This window comes from Carcharhinus amblyrhynchos, chromosome 7, assembly GCF_965287045.1.
Source record: "Carcharhinus amblyrhynchos chromosome 7, sCarAmb.v2.hapA, whole genome shotgun sequence".
Taxonomy (NCBI): Eukaryota; Metazoa; Chordata; class Chondrichthyes; order Carcharhiniformes; family Carcharhinidae; genus Carcharhinus; species Carcharhinus amblyrhynchos.
Genome location: NC_137330.1, coordinates 74124086 through 74135926, shown reverse-complemented (window position 1 = coordinate 74135926; position 11841 = coordinate 74124086). Strand labels below are relative to the sequence as shown.

General features: G+C 42.3%; 1 protein-coding gene across 1 annotated transcript; it reads right to left on the bottom strand.

Moving 5' to 3' along the window:
* Positions 1–6135: 6135 nt before the first annotated feature.
* LOC145345051 (calcium homeostasis modulator protein 6-like) lies at positions 6136–11231 on the bottom strand. Its single transcript, XM_080192590.1, has 2 exons — positions 10644–11231; positions 6136–8894 (listed from the first exon to the last, which is right to left on the bottom strand). Exons 1-2 carry the CDS (start codon positions 11196–11198, stop codon positions 8469–8471), a joined length of 981 nt encoding a protein of 326 aa, XP_080048716.1. The 5' UTR covers positions 11199–11231; the 3' UTR covers positions 6136–8468.
* Positions 11232–11841: the final 610 nt, after the last annotated feature.

The window sequence follows — 11841 nt, the reverse complement described above, 5'->3', positions numbered from 1 at the left end:
TGCACTGTGTGCACGTTCCCTCCCATCATAACCTCCACTGCAGGATTGGAAAGTGGCAGTAACAAAGCATCATGAAGCAGGATAAAATAAAGTTCATTTATTCGTCACAAGTAGGCTTACACTAACATTGCAACAAAGTTGCTATGAAAATCCCCTAGGGTGGGCTTTTAAGTGCCATCACGCGTCCGCACCTTATTTGTTATTTACGCGTGCGTTTCACATCAAATCTCATGGTTGGGCAGGGTGGACAGGAACCCCGGCACTGCACCATATGGACGAGTGGCCATATTTAAATGGCACCCAGACTACCTTTCACTAACAGGCAGGATAAATAGGAGAAGGCAGCAAGCAGTGGATCCATGCTTCAGCGGCACATCCCTGGAACATCTATGGAGGCAGTTCAGGAAAGGCAGGATACTGTCTTCCCCAGCGTAGTCATAGGAAGCCATCCCAGTTGACCATTGTTGCCTAGCAGGAGGTAGCCGGGTAGCCAGGGCAGTCAGTGGCCCATATGGTGCAGAAGAAGACCATTCAGCAGGAAAATAGTCAATGACTTAATCTGCACTTTCTACCCTTCTAACCCACCTCATCACAACATTAAGAGGGCAATGGTGGTAATGTCAAAGGTGGACTAGTAATCCAGAGGCCCAGGATAATGCTGAGGACATAAGTTCAAATTTCACCTGCTGGAATTTAAATTCAATTGATAAAATGTGGAATTGAAAGCCATTCCCAGTAATGGTATCCATGAAACTATCATTGATTATTGTAACAACCTAGTAAATTCACCACAACAAAACAGAAAATACTGTAAAATCTCAGCAGGTCTGACAGCATCGGTGGAGAGAGAACAGAGTCAATGTTTTGAGTGTGAATGTTAGGAAGCTTGCTTTCATCACAGACAACAGGACCGTAGTCAGCAGGCTGCTCCTATTTCTGATATGGATGTTTGTGGAGCACTCCCAGATGTGATGAAGTCAGGAAAATTAAGAAGTATTGAATTAGCACTGGTGGCCTTGGTCTGGAGCTGGCTCTGTATCAGTGCGGTACATGTTTCATTTCAAGCTGACTCTATCACGTTTTACCCTCAGGTCACCCACCAACTCTCCCCCTCAACCTCCATGTCATCTTCAGTCTTCCCTCAATTACTCTTGAACATCTGGGAGATTTTGTTATGGATTTGCAGCAGATGGAAAGGATTGAGTACGTGAATATTAAGGAGGAGGATGTGTTGGAACTTTTGAATTCTATCAAGGTAGATAAGTCGCCGGGACCAGATGGGATGTACCCCAGGATACTGTGGGAGGCGAGGGAAGAGATTGCAGAGCCCCTGGCGATGATCTTTGCGTCGTCAATGGAGACGGGAGAAGTTCCAGAGGATTGGAGGATTGCGGATGTAGTTCCTATTTTTAAGAAAGGGAACAGAGATAGCCCGGGAAATTACCGACCGGTGAGTCTGACCTCAGTGGTTGGTAAGCTGATGGAGAGGCTTCTGAGGGACAAGATTTACGAACATTTGGAGAGGTTTGACATGATCAGGAATAGTCAGCATGGATTTGTCAAGGGCAGGTCGTGCCTTACAAGCCTAGTTGAGTTCTTCGATAATGTGACTGAACACATTGACGAAGGAAGTGCCGTGGACGTAGTGTACATGGACTTCAGCAAGGCGTTTGATAAGGTCTCCCATGCAAGACTTCTTGAGAAGGTGAGAGGGCATGGGATCCAAGGGCCTTTGGCCTTGTGGATCCAGAACTGGCTTGCCTGCAGAAGGCAGAGAGTGGTTGTGGATGGGGCTTTTTCTGAATGGAGGTCAGTCACCAGCGGAGTGCCTCAAGGATCTGTTCTGGGACCCTTGTTGTTTGTCATTTTCATAAATGACCTGGATGAGGAAGTGGAGGGATGGGTAAGTAAGTTCGCTGATGACACAAAGGTCGGTGGTGTTGTGGATGATCTGGAAGGATGGCAAAAGTTGCAGCAGGACATAGATAGGATGCAGGACTGGGCGGAGAAGTGGCAGATGGACTTCAACGCGGATAAATGTGTAGTCGTCCATTTTGGCAGAACCAACGGGATGAACGAGTACACTATCAAGGGCAGAAGTCTGAGTAGTGTTGAGGAGCAGAAGGATCTTGGGGTCCGGGTCCACAGGACTCTTAAATCGGCCTCGCAGGTGGAGGAGGTGGTCAAGAAGGCGTATGGTGTACTGGCCTTCATTAATCGAGGGATTGAGTTTAGGAGTCGGGAGGTAATGCTGGAACTTTATAAGACCCTTGTCAGGCCTCATTTAGAGTATTGTGCGCAGTTCTGGTCGCCTCACTATAGGAAAGATGTAGAAGCTATTGAAAGGGTACAGAGGAGATTTACAAGGATGTTGCCTGGACTGGGAGGCATGCCTTATGAAGTTAGGTTGAGGGAGCTGGGACTCTTTTCCCTGGAGAGACGAAGGTTGAGAGGTGACCTGATAGAAGTTTACAAAATGTTGAGAGGAATAGATAGGGTGGACTCTCAGAGGCTATTTCCCCGGTTTGAAATGGTCGCTACGAGAGGACACAGATTTAAGGTGCGGGGAGGGAGGTTCAGAAGTGATGTTAGGGGTAAGTTTTTCACTCAGAGGGTGGTGAGTGAATGGAATCGGCTGCCGTCAGTGGTGGTGGAGGCGAACTCGCTGGGGTCTTTTAAAAGACTTCTGGATGAGTATATGGGGTTTAATGAGATTGAGGGTTATAGATAGGTCTGTAGGTTGGTAGGTGATGATGTGATCAGCGCAACTTGTGGGCCGAAGGGCCTGTTTGTGCTGTAGTGTTCTATGTTCTATGTTCTATGTTCTATCCCTTCCCATGACCCTGGACCCTATCACTGTTAATCTGCACATGTTTACCTTCCCCTCTGAGCCCGTTTGATTCAACATTTTTATGCCCCTTTCCTGATCCTCCCCATTCCCATTATTTGTCTCGCCATCATCTTGTCCCCCTCAGTGACCATCCGTATGAGAATAATACCTGCCATGCTCAGACCCTGGCCCTTTCACCCTAATACATCTCACTTGTCCCTGTCATGGTTGCCATCCCTTTATATCACTGGCACCCCCAGTTTCTGATGTGGATATGCCGGCGTTGGACTGGGGTAAACACAGTAAAAAGCCTGACAACACCAGGTTTTAGTCCAACCGATTTATTTGATAGTAAGCTCACAAGACTAACCCGAAAGCTTGTGAGTTTACTATCAAATAAATCGGTTGGACTAAAACCTGGTGTTGTCAGACTTTTTACTGTGTTTACCCCCAGTTTCTCCCATGATGCCAATGTAGACTCAACTGACTTCTCTTTCTGAAGCCCAACCACACCTCCCCTCACTCCCCTTTCAGAGAATCTTTCAGAAATTTGGTGCAGACTCGATGGGCCACTGTAGAGATTATATGGTTATGGTTCCTCCATGGTGGGGGGGTGGGGGAGTGTGGGGTGGGGAGGTGGGGAAGTGGGGAGGGGTGGCGTGGTTGACTCTGAAGTAAAGTCAAGTGAAGCACTTGTGCCTGACCTCCTACTCAAATATTCAGGTAACTTACCTTGTGGAGGCAATCTCAAATGGTTCCTCTAAGGACAGCTGATGAGGCTGCATGTACAATATGTTGAGCTAAAGACAGCCAGCACAGTGCCAAATGCAGCCCTATTGTAAATAGGAATTTTTGAACAGACATTAAAGGCATTTATTTGTTAATGCAAAGAATGTAGAACTGTTTCCAGCGTTGGCACTGTGTACCTCTTTTACTGCCTTTATCGAGTTGGCCATTTCAAACAGACATTAAGCCTGTATGTCCTCTTTTTCATATTGGATTCTTAGGCTGCCATTTTTCAAGTAAAATGCTGTTACGATGCCATTGAATTTCAAAGCCGTGGTGTCATACGGCAATGAGAAGAGTAATTGAATTATTAATCATTAATCATGCTTTAGTTTTAATTACTTAGAGCATGATGCTTTTTATGTTCATAAGATCGGCAAAGCACGTTTATTACAAACAAATAATATTTTGTCTCAGTGACTCCGGGAATGTAGTTGGCAAAGCACTTGCTTTATTATAACATTAAACCATTCTGGCCAATTAATCATGGGCTGTGCTTTTCAATGCACAAGCTCCAACGAAGATTTGAAACAAAGGTCTCTTTGAGATATGCGTGACTAATTACTAAGACATTCCAGGAAAGCTCCAGGAAAATAAAATGACTGAAAATGTTAAAAAACTGAAATAAAAGCAGGATAGACTTTTTTGGTCAGTGAGCCAGCACTGGTGAAGAAGATAGATTAATATTTTAAGATGAGTTTCTACAGCAGAGCTGAAGTGATCCAAAATCTTAATTTATTTGGTGCTGATCAACTTGCATCATTTCTCTCTTCTATATGAGGCAGTTTTCATATTTTCTAACATTTACCAGGACCTTAACAATTCGGGTTAATTAGTTCCCTTTGAGAGACGTAGGCCAAAATTTAATCCCCGCTCCCTGTTTGGTGGCACGGATATTTAATGCGGTGGGAAGATACCTTGTTCAATGACACTTAGGCTGGTATTTTATGACCACATTGTGCCCATTTTTTGGGTGTGCTGCGGTTATAAAGTATGACATAAAACGATTAACGTGATTGGCGCCAGTTTTCACAACCAGCAACTTTTTACGACAGTAGGATTTCCAGCACAGCCAGCCTCTCACCAGAAATGGGTGAGATCCTGGTTAATAGCTTCAAATTTATTTAAGTAATGGGATTAGCAAGCCCACGTACAGTCGTCCAGACTCGCCTGCCTTTATGGCCTTGCCAAGAGAGGTTCTTGCCGGTGAGGAATAGACGTGCTCCCCATGAAAAGGGAACAGTCCACTTGGCCTCACAGGTAGAACTAGAGGCCATTGAGGCCCCCCCCAGGGAGACCAAGCGCAAGGGGGTGTCCCTTGGGCAGTGTCACCCTGGCACCTTGACAATGCCAGCCTGGCACCTTGGCAATGCCCACTGGGCCCCAGCCTAAGGGGGGAGAGGTCAGTGGAGGCCAATGGAGGGGTGGGGCGGGGGGCAGAGGGGGTAGTACGAATGGAGATGGACCAGTGGGAGCCATGGCTAATAGGAAGAGGGGGCCCTGCTGCCACTCTGCAGTGACCAGTAGGGGGAGGGCAGCGGGACTGCAATCAATAGGGAGACGGGCCCTGATAGCACGCTGCAGCAATCAATGGGGAGGTAGAGGGGGCTCGCTAACACTCTGCAGCGTTTGGAGGGGGGAGGGAAGGGGTCAGCGATCGGTCTGGGTGGTGGGGGGGTCAGTGGGGGCTGTATCTCAGTCCGCAGGCCCTCTGATTGCAGAGGGGCAGCTGCTTCAGGCTCTCTCCTTGTCTGTTTGCTAATGCATATGTGCAGCATCAGGGGCCTGCACATTTGCACTATCTTCCTCTGCAGGTTTTTGGGTACATTAAGCCCCGCACTCAGCAAGCAACAGACTCACTCAGAGTTTTGAAGCCAGATTGTGCACTGGCGGCGGGGGGTGGCTAAACACGCCCAAAAAACAGATCTGAAACTCTCCCAGCTCCATGCCCACCCGGGACTTAGAAATAAAATGGTAAAATTGCAGCCTTAGTGACTGATTGGGTACCTTGCAATGGGATGAGGTAGGTCTACTGAGTGCCAATCCTTTTCTGCCATTCCCCCACCCTTCCTCCCCTATGCCCTCCATCGCACAACCCCCACCTTTGCCATCAGCATATCTGGGCCTCAGTTGAGTGTAGTACTGACAGCATCCACCCTCCCTGGTGGTGCTGTTGTGCAGTGTAGAACTGCAGGCCTGTTCCACAAGTCCTTGATCCCAGAAAGCCCCATTATTAGCTAATTAAGGGCCAAATTGGCTCTCAATGCAGGAGGGCTCCCCGAAAAGAAACAATTTGCATCTCCCAGCAGATCTCCAGCTGTTAAATACCATGCATGATCAAAAAATGAAGAGAGATGCATTTGTGCCAATTTATGTCTTTCCATTTTATAGTATCACATATTGGAGGGCAAAATGATTGTCAACAAAATTAACTTTACAGACATTTAAAATAAATAGTCGTACTTCAAATAATTCATTAAATCATTTTTATTCAGCTTAAAATGCTAAATAAGGTGCATACTAGCAGCAAATATCAATAAAAATTGTTTTTTGTTTATACCAACTTTAATGAAATACTATTTCTCTGTCTTTCAGTACCATTCTTGCAACTTTATGTATGAATATACAATATCAATTAAATGCAAATACACAGGTAAACATATTTGATAATGAACAAATAATATTCTTTCTTTCAATAAATATATACCAGCTTTATCTTCTTTATTCATAGAGATCACACTTTAACAAATCAAATAACTCTACTCCTAGACAAACTTTGGTTTCATTCTTTGCTCCCATACTTTTCATAGTTTGTACCTTGTCATCTTGACAGAATAATAAGCTACCAGTTTATAAAGTGTTGAGAAAAATAAGAATATATTAACTAATGTTAAAACTTTAAGTTTAAATTGGCATCATGGCCAGAACTTCCCTCAGAGCATCTCCCACTCTGCTGCCATAACTATACTGGAAGTGGAGGGGGGAAATGGTGTTTAAGCTTGCAATGAAAATATAGGGGCAGAGTGACAGCAGCTCTGAGGAAGGAAAGTCTGAGCCAAGGATATCACCTTTAAGGCTCTACATGATAAAGTAAAAATCTGGTTTGAATTATAAATATAGAGATATTTATTTAAATAAGTTTTTTCCCTCAGGGTTACTGGTGTTCCTAGCTATATTAAAAAAGGGGTGGCATGGACAAGTTGGACTGAAGGACCTTTTTCCATGCTGTAAACTTCTATGACACAATGACTCTAAGAGATCTTAAAAGTTAATTGACCTTGGAATTATGAAATAATACATGATAAATATCACTGAGTCAATGAATAATGTCAATGAACAATGCAGCTTTCTCTCAGTAAAATTGTACCATTACAAAACATCAGTTCAGCATTAAATTTAATTGAAGGAGATAAGAGATTCCAGGGAAGATTTGTGCAGTGAAAAGTGCGAACCAGATTTAGGTCACATTTTAATCTCTAGGTATATTCTGTTTGAACATTTGAGCTAAGATATTATTGGTCCTTCTGTGACTTCCAACTGAGTTTGTTCCAACGGTAATTTTCTGTCGGGCATAAGACCATAAGACCATAAAACGTAGAAGCAGAATTAGGCCACTCGGCCCATCGAGTCTGCTCTGCCATTCAATCGTGGCTGATTTTTTTCTTATCCCCATTCTCCTGCCTTTTTCCCATAATCCCTGATCCCCTTATTAATCAAGAACATATCTGTCTCTGTCTTAAAGATGCTCAATGACCTGGCCTTCACAGCCTTCTGAGGCAAAGATTCCACAGATTCACCACTCTATGGGCAATAGAGAATCAGCTTCTGTTTCAACTTCTCTTTGACTTTAATTTCCATTGACTTTAATTGACTCCTGCCCAAAAGAAATTGCACCCGCACCCAAAGCATACAAACAGCCTCCCATGGGGAATTCAGAAAGTCTACACTGATATGTCAATTTAGGCAATTGTATACTTTAGTAATAATATATTAACAATCGTTACTTGGCAACGTATCAATTAGTTCGGAATGCTCACGTTTTCTTCTGTGTGTTTAGTTCTGAGGAAGCTTGGGGATATATATAAAGAAGAAATCTGTGTCCCCAATAATATGTTCTGATTTAGGATTTATCTTGCTGTCTGGCAAAAGTGGCAAAACCAGCCTGCTCCAAATTTTCAGGCCAATAAAATTTGAACGATCATGTAAGATAAATAAGTGCAAATTGGATGGAGTTGTCAGTGTTGTCAATGTTCCGCCTTTGCTGTTGAACACAACTTTCTGCTAGGATTATGGCAAACCTGAATTTACCCTAAAATGCTCCTGCCAAAATTGAGGTCAGTCAGTGGAAGCAAAGCTTCTGTGCATTGCGCATTTTCAAGCATAAAGTCATTTAAGTTCATTCAATTCTGAATTACAAAGAACCTGGTGTTTAGGGGAAAATGAGAAACTTCCTTAAAAAATGTGTTTCCTGTACATTTTCTTTCTGCAAAGATATTATCCCTTTCCGATTCTCTGAATCCGTTATCCTGACAATTGTAACTAGCCACTAGACAGATGAGGCCTGCTCCTCTCTGGCAGGCCTCAGAGGCAGCCTCCATCAAATGGCAAAACTTATTCCTTAACACAATGTGCTATCCACACTCTCAATAAAACAGATTGTATACAAATGTATAAAATACATATAAAATGTAATAAAAAATAACATTATAAAAATGCTATTACTTGTCTGATAAGAGAAATCGGCTATAAATATTGCCACATAATTTTGGTAAGCAAGCATAATAGCACAACTTATTTCAGGCAATGGGGCATGGTGTTGAATTACTGAAGTTACCCTTGCCTGAACACATTCTCAAACATGTGTGTCAGTAGAACTTTTACCACCGTCAACAAAGTCCAGTACAGCAGGCACATCCACGTTGATGGTAGAGGATGATGCATGGTGGTTTTCAGCCTTCGTTTCTGCATACTTGTGTATCGTGCTGTAGTACTGTTCATTTCTACTGAAAGTGTAGAGCAGGGAAATCTCTTCCCATGCTGCCCTGCTTGGGGTTTTGATCTCCTTCGGTCCTTCAGATTCAAAGAAGCTCTTTAGATTTCTCTCCGCCAGTTGTTTGGCATGCTCGGCTGATTTCAGCTCAAACAGCTCGTTCTCCTTTTCCTTGTATGTTTTCCAAAACTGCAATTGCAGGAAGCTGACAGGAGACCAACAGCGTACAATACAGGTAGAGGCCAGAGTGAAAACTGTGATGGTTGCGATCAAGCTCCATCCAATCACCTATATGTGTAAGAAAATATAAATGCACTTCATATTCTCATCCTACACAATACACGTAATTAGCAACAGTCTCTGCATGTAGGTTTCAACTGTATCAAATTCACCAACTGAATTTGCTGTTTGAAGTTATATCAATTGACCAATGCAAAGCATATGGCATTAAGTGGTGCCTGAGTGGAATGAACAGTGGAAAATTGGTCAGGTGGATCACTCAGCCCTACCAATGCAGGGGCGTAGAGCTATTGTTTTCCATCAAAGGATGCACATTACGACACCAAGGTAAGAAGTGTGTTGTAGTGATCCTGAAATAATTTTTTATGTTTAATAAACAGGGTTTTTTAATGCCTATTTTGTCTATACAGTGGAATCAGTGCACTTGCATAAATTCTGTAGTACAATGCATGATAGAACCAGATTCAAACTGAAATATACCGCTCTTGTTCGAAAAGAAAAGACAACCATAGCTGAAATGAGTACTGGTGAAACCATTGTAATTCAATGCAGATATACATCAAACTGACTCATATCTGGTAGCTCCCTCAAATTCTGCTTTACACAAGTTCCCCAGTACTTCAGAAATGCAATTTTCTGCCTTCTCTTAAATTCCCTATCGAGGAAAGGAACAGGCAGGAAAAGCCTGACAGTAGATCAGAAGCAGACAGCTCAGCAACTGTTTCTTCTATTCCGAAGAATTAAAGATAGAACATCAGCCTGCAGCTGAAGATAAGTGATGGCACAGAGACAATGAAGAATCACAGGCTTTTTAAAATTAGTGGCAGTAGAAAAGTGCTATTAGAAACGGAATCTGGGAGCGCAGTAAATAAAGTGGCTTTTCATCCTGGCCTGTTAATTTGGACTTTTCTGCTGATAGTAAATACAAATTCCAGACAGCTATTACAATCCATGCTCTGGTCTGTTTGCCTGTTTAAACAATATACTTGTCATGTTGAACATCTTAATATAATATACGTTGTTACCATAGTCATCAATATTAATTACATTTAAGCTCAAATTATAAAAGGTCTCGCTAGTTGCATATTTCCAACGTTTTCTGATTTTATCAATAATTTACCTCGTGTTACTTAGGGATGGGAAATTGATACCCATTTTCCTCTGATGATGTAATAGGCACAGTGTATTCCACTCATTATGTGGATTTAGATGGTTCCTGGAAATGTACTGAGTCTTTGCCTGACCAGAGGTGATTAATTATCAATATGCCGCCATGTACGGATTCAAAATAATAATAATGATCTTTGGTTTGCACTCGAAGAATACATTTTTAGCTATAAAGAGGTCATGCCAAAAACAGAACAAAGCTTAAAGGCACAGTTCTTGCTATCATGTTAATTTATATTGGAAGGTGAGAAATGACAAAAAAAACGAACAAGTATCCCCCAATCAATATTCATCCCAGACCAGAGTGCAGAATATGATAGGATTGATCTTACTCTATGGGATATTAGCCAAATTATAAGTTAAGGCAACCAACCCACTCCGTCTCTAGGGCAGGTTGAGGCATGTTTCCACCTCATACATGCCCCTTATGCTGATTGCTCTCTTTGAGTACCAAATCACTTCGGCTGCTCATGCTTTCTATTTGCTGTCATGTATGTAGTAATATCAAATGTTATAAATGCATAATTCTCTTTGGCTAAATGTAAAAGCAAAATTTTGCATAATTTGGCAGCAGCCTACAAGAGAAAATACAGTCACTGTAACATGTGTGTCATCCAAAGTATATCTTACCTGAGACTGTGCACGCAGAGTAACGAGAATATTCTCCTGGTTGGATAGAGGAAATGCTGTATGACCACAAGGCAGTTTAAAAAGACTGGATTGACAGTCTTTGGATTTGTTATTGCAGATTGTCTTTAAGATGTGCTCATTGTAATAGCCGGACATACCACATTCATAGAAAGTGCCATTCAGCAAAGCAACAGAAATCCACGTTATGGGAGCTACTAAAGCTCTCATCGTGATTTGGACAAAAATCTTTATGCCACGACAGAGGATTCTTTTTGGGCAATGCCTTGCTTGATTGATGCAACAGCCAGTACATAGCTTCCAGGTTCTGTTGCTTATGAAGTATCCCAGTGAAAATAACACCAGGGCAGGGATGAAAAGAAAAACCATGCTGTAGGCAAAGTTCCACGAGTTACATGGACAGCTGAAAACAACAACAGAGAACAGCTGTTCTCCCCCAGCTGTTAGCAAGGCTAAAAAGCCGTATCCCAGGGTAGCATGCTGCTTCAGAACTAAATTCAGCACTGTCCGATATTTCTCCATCTTTAAAGTACGCATACGAGGACCTAATGACTGTTGATGCAACTTCCTTTCAGATGTTTTGAGAGCGCTCCATAAATAATTTATATCAAGTATTCATGGGATGACCATGTAAGGGAAAGGGGTTGCGAAATGAAACCAAATCTAATTAAAAAGGAAAGTACTGCACAGTGTAATGTGCCTGCCAAAAGAGCTCTTTGATAATTGGCTCCAGATCTGACTTTTTCTAAGTACCAAAAGAAAATGTAGCTCTGGGTTTAGCAGCTATTGATATTCCCGACATACCGTAATAACCTCCACAGACATTTGAGCTGCCCATAGCTTGACCAGCAGAATCATTTAAGTGAAAAAGGCTATCTTTTAGATCAATTTTTGTAATTTTTAACAGCTTACAGGAGACAGGTTGATTATTTAAATATTTTAATATACCTACGTGCCTTCATTCTAGCAGTGATTTTATTTCTGGTCAAAATGAGGGGGAAATATCAAGAAACTCTGGGAGAGGTTTGAGTTAATTAAAGAAAGCTAGCTAGCTCAAATCTGTAAAAGGCATATTGCACTTGACCAATCTAACTGAATTTATTAAGTAACAAAGAAGATTGATGGAGGAGATGCAGTGGACTTTATCTATGTACTTTTTACAAAAGTATTTGACAAGGTG